General features: G+C 46.7%; 2 protein-coding genes across 37 annotated transcripts in view; one reads left to right on the forward strand and one right to left on the reverse strand.

The window, feature by feature from the left end:
• The window catches only part of RBBP5 (RB binding protein 5, histone lysine methyltransferase complex subunit), a 174,565-nt gene that overhangs the window by 143,371 nt on the left and 11,403 nt on the right, over positions 1–19,791 (forward strand). The window lies entirely within an intron of this gene.
• Positions 1–19,791, reverse strand: part of NFASC (neurofascin) — a 187,617-nt gene that overhangs the window by 37,308 nt on the left and 130,518 nt on the right. For 28 of the 34 annotated variants that reach the window (XM_078849742.1, XM_078849746.1, XM_073319989.2 and 25 more), the window contains 3 exons: positions 12,102–12,224; positions 10,926–11,099; positions 4,732–4,746 (listed from right to left, as the gene is read on the reverse strand). The exons of 1 other annotated variant lie outside the window; for it this stretch is intronic. In XM_078849742.1, coding sequence (XP_078705868.1) covers positions 4,732–4,746; positions 10,926–11,099; positions 12,102–12,224 — 312 coding nt within the window. The remainder of the gene's footprint in view (positions 1–4,731; positions 4,747–10,925; positions 11,100–12,101; positions 12,225–19,791) is intronic. 5 more of the 34 variants (XM_073319995.2, XM_073319990.2, XM_073319994.2 and 2 more) reach the window with 1 other exon arrangement.

The following is a 19,791-nucleotide window of genomic DNA, read 5'->3' on the forward strand; positions in this document are numbered from 1 at the left end:
ATAAACATGGGGAAATAGTTTTACTTTGTGTAATGACCCATCCACTCCCAGTCTCTATTCAAGACTAAGTTAATGGTCTTTTTGTTGTAATATTGCGACTTTTGTTCTTGTTAACTGCTGGAAATGGCCCACCTTGATTATCACTACAAAAGGTCCCCATCCCCCCCTTGCTGGTAATAGCTCATCTTAAGTGATCACTCTCCTTACAGTGTGTATGGTAACACCCATTTTTTCAAGTTCTGTGTGTATATAAATCTCCTCCTTGTATTTTCCACTGAATGCATCCGATGAAGTGAGCTGTAGCTCACGAAAGCTTATGCTCAAATAAATTGGTTAGTCTCTAAGGTGCCACAAGAAGTCCCATTAAGTTTCAAGAACCTTCCAATAGGACCCGTGTTCTTAAGTCACACAAAGGTGCTTTTAAAAACTCTACTGTAGAGTTTAGCTGGCACAAAATTATGACACTTGGCAGCTTACCTTATTTAGCCACCTATGTATGGTCCCAATTTGCAGGCTCAGTCAAGGATTTTAGCTACTAAGGCCAACAATTTCAAGTGGAGCCTCTGATGTTCAGTGCCCAGTGGGAGACACTTTAGGTCTGGTTTTCAAAGTGCTGAGCATCGACTGCTCTGGTTAATGGGAACTGCAGGTGCTCTGAAATCAGAGGCCACTTTTGAAAAGTTTGCTGTGTAAGCTTCTTAAATGGCAGGGCAAAATTGCACCCACCAAATCTGGAAGCCAACGTATGAAAATCTAGTGCTGATTCGCCCAAGTTCACACAGCAAATCAGAAATAAAACACAGGAGTCCCTCTAGTCCCCCATTTCCTTCCCCCTTGCTCTAAACCATTAGACAACCTACTCTTCCTAAAACATGGGTTCAATAATATGTAAACAACCACTCTCAGCCCTGCAAAGTCACCTCACCATCAACTCATCTGAGGACAATCTAGGCTCTGATCCAAATAGACCCTGAGTTTTGTGACCCGGGCTCTTTCTCTCCTAAGCCGTCCACTGCCACTTCCCTCTATAGATACTAAAGATACTGTCAGAGGATAGAGTCCCAGGGGTGTGGCACAGTTGCTCAAGTAAAATAGATGGAAAATGTAGCAGACACACTGGCTGCTGGAGTTAATAGGCTAATTAATCCAAAGTAACCGAGAGAGAGAGAGAGAGAGCGCGCCGGTACATAATGGTTTCTTCACGGCATGCTGGCTCCACTTACGCTCTTTGTTGGAACCTGCATACGCTAATAAACCCACCACTGTTTGCTCCCAGGATTATTCAGACCATCAACAGGGATGGATGGTTGATAGGAGCCTGCACCCCATTTGACAAACCCATGTGAGGGGAAAGTTTGTCATTAGGCAGATGGGCCGTGTTCTGTGCTACGATCACCACACAAGAGAGTGGGTTTTATTTACCACTCCCCCACTCTTTGCCTCCTTTTGTGCTCCATCGCTAGAGATTCATGGCTCCCTCCAATTCCACTGTGAATTCAAGTCATTTGAAAGCTGGGGGTGCAAGTTCTGCATGTACAGTGAAATATGACCAAACAATGCACACCCATATTGCTCTTTAATTATTTAGGGAAGCTTTTAATGTTCTGTTAGGCTGTAATAACTGCTTTACCCCTGAGCATGTCTATAGCATCAGTAGGCTTAGAGGGAGTTCATGAATTTTTTATGAATTTGGATGGAAAGCCAAATGTATTGCCAAGAGATTTTTCTTCCCTTGTGATATTTTTTTTGCAACAGGAGGAAATGGTACAAAGAAAAAAATTATACTAATTTGTTCCAACTGTAATAACTCTAGAAGATTCAGAAGGACAATCAAGTGATGGGTTTGCATATTAGATGGCCAGATTGAATGGACTGCAAAAAAGAGAAGTCAGCAGTTCTCCACAAGTGCTACATTTCTGTCAATGTCGAATGTTAATGATGGAGTTCTCCCCAACCCCACTCCTCTTACAGAGGGGGAAAAAGGAGAAACCAACCTATATCAGCATTTAGCTGTTTAAAATGTTATCCTTCCAAGCCTGGCAAAAGCTTCCAGTTCTAATCTGTACAATGCACAGACTGTGTTATATGGAAGAAAAAAACTATTTATGGTCCCAATCTTGTACGACCGAAGCTTTGCTATTGACAATAGGGCTACAGAATCCAGCTCTATGTGACCTATCAAATATTTTCTTCCTTCATTGTGTAAATGAGACCCTTTGGGTTTTATAAAGTAATCCCTTCCTTTTGCTTCGCCCATCTCTAGATTTGGCTTGGTAATGAAATAGAAACCTCATAAGGTGAAGTTTTTGTTTTTTGCTTTGATTCCATCAAATCCGTCTGATTTCCCATACACACTCACAACAAACATGAAAACTGTGTGTTGGTCATCCCCCCTCCCCCAGACCCCCCAAAAGGACCATTTTTGAGAAAAAACAGCTTGAGATTAGTCGTAGTTAAAGACAAATTTCACTATTCTAGAGCACCTAAGGGACCTGCAAAATCTAGGTCGCTAAGCAGAGAGACGAGTCTTTAGAAGAAGGTCAAACAAAATTATATTAGAAACCTGTGCTTGTTAGGAAGATAAAGAGCCTTCTAGATCAAATGCAATTTAAATCAGGTGACTCCAACAATCTTCTACTTGCTAGCATGAAACTACTAATCGTATACTGTGGCGCAAGGTGGAGTGAAATTTTAAACTGATACAAAGGCAGGGATTTGTTCTAGTCAATTTTATGTATCATTACTAGTTACATTAGACTAAGGGACAAGTGGTTCTATAACAGACCAGTATATCACAAACTGTTATGGGAAGAAACAAATACCGTTTGCCACTGAAAAGCTAGGAATGCAGTCTACAAAGTATCTGAGCTTAACAAGCACATCATTTCAATTACTAACATGTCTCCTCATTTCAGTTCAAACATAATCTTAGTGGCCACTTATTGCTTATATCGGTAGAATACAAACCAAACTCTGTCAGTCCCTTTGGTCAGTGAGAGCTTTGAACAAACTATTCAGAGGGCAAGACATTCCATCTCACTTCAGCAGTTTGAGAAATATGAACTGCTAAAATCATGATGAAACTGGATGCAATAAGAAGAAAGACGTGATTTTAAGGTTCAACAGGATCCACCAAAGCTAGAAACATTGGTCCTGGCCCAGAGAGGAATTTTAGATCCCTGTTAAACTAGGCTTCAGATGAGCTGTTCCCTGTTTCACTGATGCTATGAAACTGTACGGAAAAAGTTGTGTATGTTTTATATTCAGTTCTTCAAAGCAGACCAATCTGGTACCCTTTGTTTTAGGAAGTGACAATACAGTAAAAGAAAGAAAGGTCTGTAAGTGAGGGAAATTTGCAAAATAATATTGATTAAACAAACTCTGCTGTAACAAAATAGAGGGGGGAGGGAACATCTGCGAAGTAGAAAAGCAGAACCTAAAATACACCATTTTGTGACTGAAAACAGGCCCTGTGTTTGCAGTCAGCACACAGGAAAATCTTCCATTGAAATCCCATTTCCTTACAAGGAAAACCAAATGCCCCTACCCAATCCTTAGCACTGTGTCCACAAGATAAAGCATGGCTTCTTACAGATCCCTTTAGTGCATGCAAAAATGGGTGCTGTCATCTCAGATCAATAGCTCTTCATTGGCACAGGGCATTTGAGATGCATTTACTGGCAGACACGATCCCATGTGCTGCTCATCTGAATCACCCAGGATTGATCAGCCTGGCTGCAACAGCTTCTGCAAAAATCTGCTCAAAATACTCTGCTCTGAAAAAGCTGTTTCTCTGAAAGTTGCACGCCCGTGATGCTATTGCATTTACAGAGGGGAAAACCCCTCATTTGTACCAAAAGGGAAAAAAAATTCAGAAGTGATGCTTTGGCGTTTGCTGTGTTGACACATTTTTGGGTAGTTGGGGATTTAGGTTTCCTAGAAAGCAGGCAGAGACCCCCTTTCAAAAGAACATGGTTTCTCTGTGTCTCAGTGTTGTTACGGAAATATGCAGTAGAGGGCAAAGCCAGCAAATAGCCTAACATGCAAGCATGCATAGCTGCTGCACAAACATTATGCTTAACCCTTTCAATGGAAGCCTGGGATAGAGAGAACTTTTTAGCTGCTGGCCACTGGAGAATACAGTGTGTCATGTACATTGCAGGGTTCGCATGTAGAACTTTGGCTCCGCAAAGCATACACGTAAGTAACGCACCCCTGTATTTCTAGAAGGGAGTAACAGCTGCCGTAGAGTTGTACAGGAATTTTCATTTGTATAAAATGCTGCACAATGAAAAGAGAATACACCCTTAGTACCTGCAGGGGGTGTTTATTTATGATACTACTTTGCATTGTCACATGCATTCTAAGGATAAACATAAATTAAGCTGCACGTAACATACTCAGGCAGCATGAATGCAACATATTGTCCCCATTGGACAGAGTGGAGGATGGAGATGCAGAAAGGTAAAGCAGTTGGTGCAGAGTTGGGACTACAACCCTGGTTGTCCCGCTGCTGTGCTCTAACAACAAGGCTGCACCCCGTTTTCTCTGTGTTGGGCCCTTCTGGAGCAAAAGCAGGATTCTTATAGCCAATTTATCCTCCGACAGCTTAGTTTGCTCATTGAAAGGGTTAACGTGGTGCATGCTTAAGTGCCAGCACACCCTAGAGACAGCCCTTGACTGTGCATTGCCCCCCATGCCTGTTACCTCCTCCTCCAGTTGGTACGGTACCTGGGGTTGGAGTGGCTTCAGAGTGCAGCGCCAGGTATAGGGAGGGGAATACAAGGACAGCATAGAAGAGAGGGGAAGAGAAAACAAAGGAATATATAAAACCACAGCACATTAGTGAGACTGGGGATCAGTCATACACACAGTCACCAAAGGGTTTAAGAGAGAAAGAAAATGCATTAGCTACACCGCAGCAATCCCCTTTCTATGCATAATAACTATAGCTATTTGCATAGGCCAAAGAGAAGGAAGATTCCATTGAGTCAGAGATGAATCATCATTCTCAGTTACACATACCCCACCTCCCCAGCAAATGGATGCTAATGGTCAGGTTCTGCCCTTGTGCGCGGCTTTGATTAAGTAAAGCATTTAAGCATGTGCTTACATCTCATTCAAGGGAGGACAAAATTGGACCCTCCACGTTCAGCTTGCTCTAAAATCCAACTAAAGGGCGTATTATGTACATAAGGTGAAACTGACCCAAGCTGTTGTAATCTCTGAATCAAACAGAGCTGTGTTTAATTTTACCCTCATGGTTGAATGCAGCCTGATAGAAATGGAAGCAACATCTGGGTAAGTTTATTTATGACTGAGTCTGGTATCCATCTCTGAAGACAGAACTAAAGCAGTTGATTTCAAGGTTTGGTTTTCTGAACCTTCTTCCACTGAGTTCCAAGTTCTTTTTAGGGGGTCTATAGCAGGTATGTAAAAAATCAAACCAAAGTCATTTAAAGCTGCTAAACAACGCTCTGCTTACTGAGGTTACATACCATTCATTAACAGAATCCTGCCCAACCTAGCCTTGTGTTAGATATATACCAGTTCTCGTGTTCTAGGGCCAAATCCTGCTCGCCTTACTCATGCAGCTTCAGTGAGACTGTGTAAGTAAGTGAGATGAGCAGATCTCACCCTTACTCTTTGTTTTCACTAATGGATAATGGATTGGTTGACCTGTCAAAGCCAACTCTCAATGAGTGCCATTGTCTGTCTTTACCAAGGAAAGGGAAACTTGCCTTTTTTAGGCTGACAATTCACGGCCTGTATTTACAGTGGTATCTGAGAGAGTTATTTCTCATTCCTAGTAAGGGGAAGGAAATGTAATGCATCTCAGCTAGCACTGTGGGATAGCGGTGGGCAAACGCCGCAGATCTGTTAGGAAAGTATAACTATCCGTGACCCAGCAAAGTGAACAACAAGCATATGTGGAACAAACCAACCTAAGGGTTGTTATTCATGTCCTCTAAGCAGGGCATTCACTGAAGCCGCTGCTTCAGAAAAAAACAGTGTATGGCAGGGACCCACGCCACTGAACGTCAGTTTTGCCAATATTACAATACTGTGTAACAGTTCTGGAGCCTGTCTGCTTAAAGACATATAGGAAGCCTTTCATTTTTACTCTATTTTCAATAGGATACCTTTCCAACCCACCATACAATTAAGGAGGAAAAAGAAAAGCAAACACCCATTAAATAAAATCGGAAGTTTAATTGAATTGTATGTCAGCGAGTGCTATAGAAGAGAAAGAGACAGCTTTGTCTGTCTTCCATCCCTAAGGGCTCCTGACCTTTCACTCCATTTGATCGATGTCTCACAATGGGCGTTTTATCCTATTATGAATCTGTGAGTTGTGGCAGTTTCCTTCTGCGGGTCGTCTGTTGATTACTGGGGTGATGGGAAAGTGGCACCATGCCTCTCCCAGCCTGTCTCTGCAGTGGCTCTTGGGGTTTTGTGGACTAGAGAATGCATTTGTTTTATAACTCTCCTTGCACCAATAAAAACAATTTAAGATTGGCAGAAAATATGTGGGCCCTGCTGTGCGATGCTTAGCACAGGGGAGTTGCTATTGCTGCTGTGATTTGAATGTTCCAAAGACCTAAAAAGGTAATACAGGTGGGGGTTTATATTCAGAAAGCGCTTGATCCAGATAAGCGTGTGGCCTAACCTAACTTGGGTTACGATAGCTTAGCACAATAAATGACCTCCCTGATGGATGAGGGATATTGATAAAGGGTTGTCAAGCACACGGTTTTGGCAGAAAAAACGGTTGCTAACCTTTCCATAACGGTGGTTGCTCGAGAGGTGTTGCATATGTCCATTCCAGAGTAGGTGGGTGTATACCCCGAACACAGTTGCCAGACGTTTTTCCCTCAGTGGTACCCGTCGGGTTGGCTCTGGCGCCCTCTGGTGCAGTGCGCTCATGGCACTGGTATAAAGGGATCAGTTGATCTCACGCTCCCTCTGTTCCTTCTTTCCGGCCAACTCAGGAAGGAGGGTGGGTCTTGAAATGGATATGTGCAACATATCTCGAAGAACAACAGTTATGGAAGGGTTAGTAACCCTTCTTTCCTCTTTGAGTGATTGCACATGTCCATTCCAACGTAGGTGACACCCAAGCAGTTGTACAGGTGTTGGCCTCGGAGTTCATGGACATCCTGACTGCAACATAGCTCGACCGAAACTGTCATCGTCGCTGGCCTGTTGAGTGATGGTGTAATGAGTAGAAAACGTATGCGCTGACATACAAGTCGCTGCTCTGTAGATGCCCTAGGCAGGGACATGGACCAGGATCACCGCTGATGACGCTTGCGCTCTTGTGGAGTGGGCAGACAGGATACCTAGTGGTGGAACACCTGCCTGCTCGTAGCATGTGCGAATGCACAATGTGATCCAGGGTGAGATCCTCTGAGTCGAGACAGGGAGGCCTTTCATCCTGCCAGCTACCACTGTGAAGAGTTGGGTGGTCGTCTCTGTGTAGAATGCTCAGGCACGTCTGAGATCCAGAGAGTGGAGACGTGGCTCCTCCCTGTTCATGTGTGGTTTCGGGTAGAAAACCGGCAAGAGGATTGACTGATTACTGTGAAACTGCAAAACCACCTTCTAGGCCCTTGAGGAAACAGAGAGACCTCTCATGTAAGAAAACAGAACAGTTATCCACCGGGGAGTGAAATGCTGAAATCGCTGTGAGGTGTACCTTAATCGATGAAATCGCTAACCCCTATTGTTTCAGGTGTAACAAGTACTCAAGCATGACCTGTAGTGATGACTGCATGGGTGAGAGACCGTGTTGGGAAGCCCAAATGGAGAACCATTTTCATTTGGAGAGGTATGTAGCCCTGGGAGAGGGCTTCCTGCTACCTAACAGGACCTGGCAGACCTGCTCCGAGCAGGCCAGCTCTGCGGTATTTAGCCATGTAGCTTCCAGGCTGTCAGGTGGAGGGTGCCAAAGTTCAGGTGGAGCAGTCAACCGTGGTCCTAGAAGATCAGGTCGGGGAGTCCAGGGAGCAGTATCGGAGTTGCTAAGGAAAGGCCTAGCAGCGTGGCAAACCAGTGCTGACGGGGCCAGGCTGAGGCTATGAGAATGACCCACGCCCTGTCCAGCTCGATTTTCAGCAGAACCTTGTGCATGAATGGGATAGGAGGGAAAGCGTAGAACAGGTGCTCCACGGGAGCAAGAAGGCATCTGTAAGTGAACCCCGGTCTGTGACCTTGCAGGGAGCAAAACTAGTGACACTTTCTGTTGAGTCTGGTCGCAAACAGGTCTTTGGGGGAGTTCTGCACCGCTGGAAAATGTCCCTCAAGATGTCTGGGCAAAGGAGTCACTCATGGTGATTGGAGAAAGATCTGTTGAGGTGATCTGCCAGCTTGTTCTGTGCTCCCGGAAGGCGAGAAGCCTTGAGCTGGATTGAGTGGACTACGCAGAATTCCCATAAGCAAACTGCTTCCTGACACAGGGGGGAAGGGTGAGCCTTCCCTGTCTGTCGAGGTAGAACATGGCTGCAGTGTTCTCTATGAGCACTAGTATGCTCCTGCCAACAATGTGAGGTGACTGCTCTGAGCTCTCTGGTGTTGCTGCAGCAAGGAGAGTAGCTCCAGTGACCGTCACCAGCGTTCAGAAAGAACTGATGGGGCACAGGGTCGGCCTGGCCCTTTCTACCTACACTATGGGCCGCCAGAGCCGACAAGTCACCACTGAGGGAGAAATTTCCACCAATTGTGCTTGGGGCAAGCGCACACCTATATTAGAATGGACATGTGCAATCACTCGAAGAACTGTACTTGACATCTATATCTGAAGATGGTTGTTGCTAGACTGGGTCAAGCTGTAGCATGCAGTAGGCCTTGCAAAGAACACAGCATGCCAGTTATTGGTCACAGTTGTTGACTACACTTTCTCTTTGTAGGTTGGCAATAGCTCAGTCCAAGAGTGCCACCTTGTTTCTCTGTCAACAGAATCCTATCAGGAGTTATACAGTAGTGAGCTATTATACTTCAGAGTTTGGGCACCCTAAAAGTAAGAGAGGTTATTCCCTCATGTTCTACATACTGGCACAGTCTCAGAAATGCACTTTGTAACTACAGGGAAGATACAAAGCTATTTCAGAGGAATTCCTAGACCTGGGTAAATAATGTTGGATAGTTCCCTCTGGTGGCTACCTGAAGTGTGCACTCTCTTCCAGGAAAAAGAGAGAGCTCAGCTCAGTAGAAGCATCTTTGTGGATCAATGGCACAGTCCATCTGGGGGATGGATTAAGTGGACCCTCCCACCCCAAATTTAAACCCTGTCAGCTCTGATTCTAACCACTAGACAACAGTGCTGTCTCCCTTTGATTGTCTTCCTAGTTATACTGATAACCTAGATCTCCTGACACTGGCTGGGTTAAAGTTTTCTCCTCTTTACTGGACCCTCCTAGGGCAAATGCCAAAATACTGTATGTTGTAGCTTTTGAGGGTCAATTACAAATATCCTGGCATAAACCCCACCATTAATGACTAAACACACAGTGATCTCCAAAACTCCTTAATTAACTTGGGTCTTTTCCTCACTCCCTTCATTTCTTTTGCGAGATTGAGTGCAGACCCCCAACAGCCTCTCCTTCCTGCCTGTGGGCTAGCAGCTAGAGACTAACATTCCCCATCTACCCTGACAGCGCACCAGGTTGGGCAATGAAATCCAGTCGAGGTGCTGCTTCTCATTCGATCTAGCAGCTTGTCAAACTGCAGGGATTCCCTAGCAGCCTGCCAATGCCTGCCACCTTTGGAATGGTTAGATCACCCACGTTTTTGTATCCCATGGATACGTCCTCGCTGGATCGCTCTGGCCCACTGTCTCCCAAGCATAACATCGACACAGCAGTATTGTTCAAAGAGATTTTTCAATGTAAATACCATTACTGGAATCTGCACTCAACATTTCTGTGGTGAACTCCATGTGGAGCTACAGTAAAAGGGTCATAGAAATGTATGGCTGGAAGGGATCTCAAGAGGTCATTTACTCCAGCCTCCCACACTGAGGCAGAACCAAATAAATTGGTTCTTGACCATCCCTGATGGGAATTTTGTCTGACCTGGTCTTTAAAATTTCCAGTGCCAGGGATTCCACAACCCCCCTAGGTAACCCTTTCCTGTGCTTAATTATCTTTGTAACTAGAAAGTTTTCTTAATATCTAACCTAAATCTTCTTTAAGCAAAGGCCTACTAGAAAGTTTCTCACTCTGCATACACTGTCTCCCCATAGAGTATATATCTAACTGATGCTACACAGCATGTGAAGAGGGCAGGCATCAAGAAGACTGTCTACTGCTGTGCATGGAGCAAGCATTTCTCTGTAGTTGTAAAAGAGAGAAACCCTCATGCTTCAGGGCATAAGACAACCACTAACTGCCTGGGGTCAGGAAGAAACTTCCCATAAGGGCAGGTTATTGTTTCATAATTGTCCTCTCTGAGGGTTTTTGCACTTTCCTCTGAAGCATCAGGTGCTGGCCATTGTTGGAGACAAGACACTGAGGTAGATGGACCATTATTCTGCTGCACTATGGCAGTCCCTATGTTCCTAAATTTGGAAAAGCAGTCACTACTTTTGCCTAACTAGCTACTCATATGGCCCTCATTAATGGAGTATCTGAGCACTTCAGAATCATGAATGGATTTTATCTGCACAACATCCTTAACAGTGCTATCCCCATTTTACAGATGGGTAACTAAGGCATAGAGTAGAACTTTCTTGCTCAGGGACTATCGGCTCTGCTCATGTCACAGTGAGAAAGTTACCCCCTTTTCCCTTAGTAAAACCACATACTGTATGTGATTTTCAGTGTAGTCTGTAGTTTTGGAAGATGTGCATAATGCTCCTTGTGTTTTAACTCCTCTGGGACATGTACCCCACCCGCAAAGTCACAGCAATGCTCTCCTCCACTTACCTTCATTCAGCGGGGCTGGTGACTCTTCCACAATGGATTCTCCGTCTCCCACCTGTGTCCTAGCACGCAGGAAGAATCTATAGCGCGAGATGGGGTCTGTCCTCTTGAGCGTAAACCTTGTTTGGTTTGGGGAGAAGGTCTCTACCAGTGTTCTGCCCGTTTTGGATCCATTAACTGGGGAGAAAGGCAAGCTGAATAGGCTTCAGCTTTGTTTCAGACACATGCTATGTTACACATTTCATCTCCTCCCACCCTGGGCCAGGAGCGGAAATCAGCTGATGGTCCAATATACTTCTGGATTGACTATGGTCAACAGAAAGATTTGTGGAGATGCAACAAAACCTGTCTGAGAGAGCAACAGCAGCCAGCTGCCTCCTGGTGGTGTGTGCATTGAGTAATGGCACAGCTGAACTGTACTGACTAGCATAGGTGCTGGAATTAAGGGTGCAGGGGGGTGCTGCTGCACCCTCTGGTTTCCATTATATCCAGGGTTTACAGTTTGGTTCAATGGCTTTCACACCCAACCCCTCCCACACACACTACACAAATTGTTCCAGCACCCCTCCTGGCTAGAGATGAGATTCACACCCATGGAGAGGGCTGGTACATGTCCTGCTTAAGCTCTCACAATGAGACTTGTATTGTGCATAGTCCTTGTGTTTGGCCCTCTGCATTGCAGTGAATTCCATACTGTTTGGGGATACTGTGGGGGCAGTTTCACTCTTTCTGCAGTACAGTAATCTTCCAGGAGGGAGGGGGGTGTGCATGTGTGAGAGAGAGAGAGAATCTGCTGTACTGATCTCACTGTATTTAGACTTTGCTTGCAATTTATTATTGCAGTCTGGGGCTAAGCCTTATTTTTCCTCCTATGGCCAAGTCCTGCGAGATGCTGAGCATCTGCAACTCCTCCTGGCTTACACTGAAATATTGCAGGCACTCAGCACTGCAGCAGGACTTGTCCCCTTCAGAAATAGCAGATGTTTTACCTTGTCATGGAAGTCTCTCATTCTTTAAAGCGCTACTCTTGTGCTGTCATATTTTGGAAAATACCTTTTAGCACCTGGGAGAAGGAACTCTTTCGGGGTTTGGCACTGAATAACCTACTCACCCAAGAGAATACTTGATGAGTTAAAAATAATTGATCAGTTGAGAAAAATAAACAGGTGTGGAACGTACAGGCTTGGTATCTAAGGTTGTATCCAGTGAGAATTCCATTGGGGTGTTCAGGGTGGTCCCATTCCAAAGTGATGGTTTCCAGGTTAGGCTGTCGGATTCTGATATACCTGGGGGCACTGGGTACTTGGGAGGAGGATGGGGCCAGGAGGGAAAAGGAAAGAAAAGACAACATACCTTACAACATGGTACACGTTGCAGGGTGGCTTACAAAATAAAGATGCACCCACAAAGATCAGATGCTAATGGAACAAAAACTGCATTAAAAACCATACAGCAGCACTGGGGGTTTCATAAGCACGCTGAGACTCAGAACAATTCTGCACATGAATCCAACACTAGATTCAACAGAATTTGAATGATTCACTATTCATTAACTGAGATGCGTGTACTGCAATCTGATAATTCTCTGCTCATGGGACCCATACCAGTGCAGTGTGCATATCATACCTATGGTCAGAAGGGACTGTCATGATAGTTAGTCTGACCTCCTGCACATTGCAGACCACAGAACCTCACCTACCTACCTACCTCCTCCTGTAATAGATCCATAACCTCTCGCCAAGTGACTGAAGTCCTCAAATCATGGTATAAAGACTTCAAGTTACAGTGACTCCCCCATTTACACTAGTTTAAACCTGCAAGGGGCTTGGGCCCTATGCTGTGAAAACCCCCAGGCTCTCTGGCAATCTGACATGGGGAAAATTGCTTTTTGACCCCAAATATGGTGATCAGTTAGACCCTGAGAATGTGGACAGGACCCACAAGCTAGGCACCTGCCCAAGAATTCTCTGTAGTAACTCATAGACCTCCCCATGCAATGTCCCACCTCTGGGTGTTGGAGATATTTGCTCTGTGGGGGCTAGACCTACCACCACCACCACAGTTTGCAACAGGCAATCGCCTTTGGCTCACATGGTAGACACTTGTGTTTTGGAGATGAAGAACTAGTGTTCTTCACCCCATTTCATAACTTGTATGTGTAGTTTATCTACTGAGATACCTTTTGTGGGTATCATTACACCAACCCTCTGCACCTGCACCCCGACGTCTGTTTCCTGTTACACAGAGAGGCTGGTCCAGGTCTCTTCCCCTGCCAAAGAAATACTACAACTGCTGTTCTGTTTATAACAATGCCCAGTAAGGTATCCTGCCACTGCTACCTGTGTAATCTACTGCAGAGCAGGGAGGGCCTGGTTTACTAACATCGTCATACAATAAAACCACATATGGCCAGGCCCCTGGCTGGCGTTAATTCATCTTTTGACAGGAAGGCTACACATTGACGAGCCAATATGAGGTGCAGTTATTGAACAAGTTGCCCTGGGATACTTTGCAGTTTTCCCTAATCCTCCTCCAAGCCAGTCAAACCCCTTGTTAAGATATCAGTTTTGCTCCCAGCAATCTGAGGAAACCGTCCTCAGTGTACAGGGATTTCTAACACCTGCACTGCATGAGTATGCTTAGAGGTACAGGAAAGGTTTTTCCACCTTTAGCATATCTCCTGTGGAAGCAGGAGACTCCACCATTCCTGCCTCTAGGGAGGCTCCCTAAAGGGGGGGGGGAGGGGAGCACCAGTGCCCAAACCCTGCCCCCTGCACTGCCCCTTCCCCTGAGGCCCCACACTGTGCTGTGCCGAGGCCCCACCCTCATGGCGCTCTGAGCCCCTGCCCTTGTGCTGCCCCTTCTCCCTGAGTCACTGTCCTAGCGCTGCCCCTTCCCCTAAGGCCCCGCTCCCATGCTGCCTTTTCCCCCCAAGACCCTGCCCTCTGCTCACTCTCCTCCCGTACTTCACTTTCCCTTACAGCCGGTAAAAAATGGGAGGGCTATCACTTCTAAAAGTGACGAGGACCTGGGCCCCCTTGTTCCAGTGCTCCTGCCTAGCTTTTGTGAGAGCTTGGAAGATCACCCAGCTCCCCAAGAGTGTCTTGGCTGGGATGTCACATATGCAGCTGTGTGCACCCCCCCTCCCCTTTCCATTCTTGCTCACTTGGGCCCAAGCCACACAGCCTGGATGGCTCTTGGAATGTACAGCTTGTTTGCAGGCAGCAGTAGGGACAAGATTTTGCCCTTAAATCCTAGCGCTTTGTGTAGAGAGGACTGGTTGGCAGGTCCCATTTGGCTCGTTGAAATACGTGGTTATGGTGATGTGGCTTGCTTTTCAAATGCAAAGACTGATTCAAGTTGTACTGCCAGTTGATGGGGTGGCTCCGTCCTGAGATGTGCATGTGACTTCCCAGTGATCAGAGTGGCACATGGTGCACCCAGAGGCACAATTGGTAACCTTTCAGTCACCCTTTGCTCAAAACCAGAGAGCAGCTCAGCAGGGCAACTGAATTGGTGTATAGATGCATTTGCTGGTGGTGTGTTTGTCTGACCGGTATTTGATATGTCCTATTGAAACTGGACAAACTGCATGGCAACTTCACTGCTCCTTAGCACAGAACAGTTTTAGGGTAAGGCCAGGGGCGCCCCATTGTGTGCTCGGCACAGCACACATACCATAGGCCCTGTCCTGAAGAGCACATGGCCGAAACGTTCAGAGCTGGCAAAGCAATAACTTGCTAGGTAGTGTGGGCCAAATCCTGCTCTCAGCATTGTTTATAACTGCAGAACTTGATTCAGATTCTGTCATTAAGCTGGGATATTGAACAGGGTTTGTTTTTTAAATGGAAGCTTTGAAGCTAATACATATCAATTTACACCCATTAGAACAGTGAGGAGCTTCTTAAATAATTTCCTGACAAGCTGCACCTCCTGAGAGCGTTATCAGACCTGGTTTTGTGCTGAAGGGAGTTATAAAACCAGCACAGCTTGCTGGGATTTGTATGTGCACAAAACTAGGTCAAATGGTACAGAACCATAACACACAGCTAATGGACTACATCTAGAAAAGCTCTTCCTTTTTTGGGCAATTGTAGGAGTTTTGCATTATGAAGGACTTCAGGATTTGGCCCAATGGCTTTATTTCCCCCTTTAATTACAACTTTCAATGAATGATGATACTTTTACTCACAGTAAGGTTTTAAAAGGACCACAGCAGAAGAGTTACAGCCTCCATCATGGCTCTCTACTCCACATTGTTACTTATAATGCACAGGACCATAAACATAAACCTTAAAAGATTCATTGCCAGTTGCTAAAAGCTGCAGTGCTAACAAAAATCTACTGAGCTGTTTACAAATAGGATCTAGAGTAGTGGTTCTTATTGAAGCTGTTCCATTTTAATTAACCATTAATTGGGCCAAAGCAGCAAAAATGAGACACCCTCTGTAGTTCAGAGGTTGGGGTAGTTCCCTGGGATGTTGAAAACCTGGATTCAATCCCTATGTCTGGTTGGGGAGGAGCAGACCTTTGAAGAGGGAGTACCCTTAACCTTTGCTGTTGAAGCTGTTCCACTTTAGCTATGAATTGGGGCAAAGCAAGCACTAATAGTAAAGAGCCCTCTGTAGCTCAGAGGTTAGTGTTTGTTCCTGGGATGCTGAAAATCCTGGTTCAGTTCCTCCCTCTACTTGGGGAGGGACAGGTCTTTTGAAAGGGAGCGCCCTTAACCTTTCCTCTTGAAGCCGCTTCCACTTTAATTAGCTATGAATTGGGGCAAAGCAAGCACTAATAGTAAAGGGCCCTCTGTAGCTCAGAGGTTAGTGTTTGTTCCTGGGATGCTGAAGATCCTGGTTCAGTTCCTCCCTCTACCTGGGGAGGGACAGGCCTTTGGAGAGGGAGCGCCCTTAACCTTTCCTCTTGAAGCTGCTTCCACTTTAACAAACTATGAATTTCTCCAAAGCAAGCTCCTCTAAAGAGGTGCCTTCTCTGGTGTAGAGGTTTGGGCATCCCCCTGGGATGCTGAGGGCCCTGGTTCAATCCCTGCCATGGGGAAGGGGTTTACAACATGCATCGGCTGCCTCTGGGGTCTTTTACTTAAATATTTGGGGGGGGGCACCTTAAAAAAGCAAGTCACTCTTTTGTCCCCCGCGGCTAGGCTACCCGCCCAGGCTGTGGGAGACCCCAGGCCCAACCCCTCCTCTGCAAGGGGTTGTGCCAAGGCTCTCCCACCTCCTAGGAGACCACCCACCTCCCAGCCCCACCCCCCACCTGGGCCCCCAGCCACCGCCCCTCCCACCTCCCACGCCCACCCCCCACCCACCACTCTTGTGAAGTGAGCGATCTCTGTTCAAACCCCCTTCTGTTTCCAGAAAGACAAGGGCCTTCCGCAAGCGAAAGGGGACCTAAACAGGAACCTCCCACTTCTCTCCTGGGAGGTGGGATAGCCTTCTCCAAATCCTTTTAAATAGTCAGAGGAAGGATTTGAACCAGAATCCTCCACCTCCTAAGCAAGCAACTTAACCACTGGACTATAGAGTGACCCTAGACTGTTGCCCGGCCCAGTTATAGTTAACTAAAGTGGAGACAGCTTCAAGAGAAAAGATACATGCAGCTCAAATCCTAGCTCCTTCAGGACCGGGGACTTGAACCAGGCTCTCCCACACCATAGGTACAAGCCCTGGCCACCAGGCTATACAGGGCTGCTTGCAAATTACCTTTGCTTTGGACCATTTAAGAATTAATTAAAGTGGAAGCAGCTTCAAGAGGAAAGGCCAAGGGCACTCCCACTTCAAATCCCTGCCCCCCATTCAGCACAGGAAAGACTTGAACTAGGGTCTTCAGCAACTCATGAAAGAGCCTTATCCCCTGAGCTACAGCACGCTTCTTATCTTTAGAGCTTGCTTTGGCCCCATTCATAGTTAATTAAAGTGGAACCGTTTCAACAGGAAAGGTTAAAGGAGCCCGCACAGCAGAATACCTTATAGCCCAGCAGTTGGGACCACAACTTGAGAGGTAGGTGGGTGCTATTCAAATTCCTTTTCATCAAACATCACTCTCCCCCAGCCTTGCTGACTACCCGAAACACTAGATGATAGAGTGATTCTCAGGCTGTCTGTGGCCCAATTAAGCGTTAATTAAAGTGGAACAGTTTCACCAACCCACATGAAAATATCCTTAGCTCAGGGCACTCACTTGAGAGACGGCAGATCCCTGTTCATCTCACTTTTTAGAGGAGAAGGAGGGGAGGGCTGTGGGGTGTGTGTGTGTGTTAAACTATCATCTACTACAGCCCACGTGAGGCCCCTAACCACTGGGGCTTAAAGGTTACGAGGGCAAGCTCATTCCCCGCTCAGGACACTCATCTGGGAGGCGGCAGATCCCTGTTCTCAATCCCCGCTGTGCATTGGGCAGAGGGAGGAAACTGCCTCAGGTTCTCCCCTATCCTGGGTGCGCACCTCAACCTAACAGCTATAAGGGATGCAGTCTCCCCGCTTGTGTGGATTTCGGCGGATGCTGAGTGTGCCTCCCAGCTCCAGTGCTGCAGGGACGACAGGCAGGGCAATGTCTGTTGGCCTCTGGTTTGAGAATTGGGCTGGGGCTCAGGCATAATAATAGGCAGCTGGTGCCGAGTATGGCAGCAGGGTATGTGCTCAGAGGCAGACACATATGCACGGAGGGAACTTTTACAGCAAAAACCTAGGCACCAAGTGAATTGAGGTGCATCCAGGGTCAGGCGGCAGCCGAGCAGGGGTTTTGTGGATCACAGCGATGCCGAAACCTGGGACTTAGGCTCCACCCGCCCTTTGTGTGCCTATACTGTAGACTGTGTGTGTCCACTCTTGGCTGCCTTGAATGCTGGGTTGTGTGGCTGTGGCATGAACTGAGCTCACTCAGTTCACTCCCCTACTCAGCACTGCATGCCTGCTACCTCAGTGCTCTCTGTACCTCCAACTAAAATGCTGCTGGAGTTCAGGGGAAAGGAGAGGCTCAACTGACACAAAAACTAAACCCTGACAGTATTCTGGGTCTGCATCTAGCATACCAGTTCTCAAGCCAGTCTGGCTCTATATTTGCATTTTACAGCACTTTAAAATTAAGCACAGGTCATTTGCTAGCAGGAGAAGGGAGCTTCATCTCAGCAGTCCTTTGACTGTGACCCTAAATTTGCACCACCAATGATACCCAAGGCCTGCTACTAGCATTGTTTGCCTTTGAACAAATGGTGCTGCAGGCTTTGTGCATCTCTGGCACCTGTTGACATTCCAAGTCTTGCTCACAGACCCAAAATAAAAGTCTAGTAATGCTGGGCTCATTGGGTTTTGGAGCTGTGTGTTGGTCAGCTCAGGGGAAGGCAAGTAAGATATTTTCTATGGGAATACTGCTCCCTCACCCCCCAACTTTGTGCAAAAGAAAAGTTATTTCTTCCCAGCCACACCAGCTGGAGTAGATAAACCCCCACCTCTGAGCCAGACTGTTTCCCTGGGTTCACTGAGTATTGTTGAAGAGTTAACAACTAATCCCTATGACGCTGCATCCCTTACTCAAACTCTGTGATATCCCCTGGCATAAGCCTGGAGTGAAATCAGGTGTGTGTGTGGGTGGACCCACATCTTCCACTTGCACCCAACCAGTGACCCTTGAGAAGGTCTTTAATCTCCACCTCCTCATTCAGTAAATCATTAACGCCCCCGCAGGGGCAATAACTTTAAAAGGCCCAGCTGTTAAGGGGACACCCCTCACTACTAAGTCCCTGCTCTGAAACCAGCACAGGAAAAAGCTTGTGGCTCAAATCCTTTCTTCTCCTCCAGTGAAGGGGGGATTAAACCAGCATCTCAGGTAAGGTATCCTAGGCCATACCAGGCTTCTTGCAAAGGAGTCCTGTTTTGCCCCATTTAATAGTTAGTAGAACAGCTTCCAGAGGAAAGAAGCTCCCTCTTCAAACCTGTTCTTAACAGGCAGGGAGAAGAGTTGAAGCAGGGTCTGTCTCTCTCTCTCCCCCCCCCCCCAAACTCTCTCAAGATCAACAGCCTAACCTCCAGTCTATAGAGCAATTCTGAGCCTTTTGCTGGCCCAACTGGTAATTAATTGAAGTTGAAAAGCTTCAAGATGCTGGCTTTTCTCCTCTATCTGGTGTGCAAAGCTGTAACCACTGGAGCTCAGAGCCAAGTCTGAGCTGGAGGTTGCTCTGTCAGCACCAGTCACAGCAGATCAGGGAGTGTCTGAGGCACAGTGAACATCCGTCCTGCCCCAAAGGCCCTGAGTCTGCTACTGCCCATGCAAAACCCAGTGGCTGTTTGTCAACACCACAGAAACACCATTCCACAGAAGAGGGAAACATGTATTTCATGGCTCTGCAGAACCCATAACTCACCACAACTGGCAGTGTCTGCTCAGATGAGGTCTGGGCCTACAATGCCAAGGTGAAGGAATATAAGGCAAGGGTGAGCTGTCTGTTATTGATGCTTGGAGTCGGGGAGCCCAGGACTGGCATAGCAGTGGACTGTGGGTCAGGATGGAGAAGCGCTGGCAGTGGGGTGCTCAGGACTGGATGCAGGGGACTGTGGGTCAGGACTATGGGCACAGCTGGGGTGTGTGTGTGGGGAGCTCAGGCCTAGAATTGCAGAGGGGGGTTATGAGTGAGAGCCATTGGCAGAGCTGGGCGTGTTGGAGGTTTGGTGAGCTCTTGCCTGCCCTTCTCTCAGCACTGTTAGTGAGCGCCAAATCTCCCTGCAGAAGACAATAAGTGAGTAACTCATGCCCTGACACACAAAAGGTTTGCAGGTGCCTCCTGGGTTTTCAGATCAGCTTCTCATTGCTCTAAACCCCCACGACATCCCATCCTTGGCTGATAAATAAGTTGGAGAGCCCT

The sequence above is a fragment of the Lepidochelys kempii genome, chromosome 21, assembly GCF_965140285.1.
Source record: "Lepidochelys kempii isolate rLepKem1 chromosome 21, rLepKem1.hap1, whole genome shotgun sequence".
Lineage (NCBI taxonomy): Eukaryota > Metazoa > Chordata > Testudines > Cheloniidae > Lepidochelys > Lepidochelys kempii.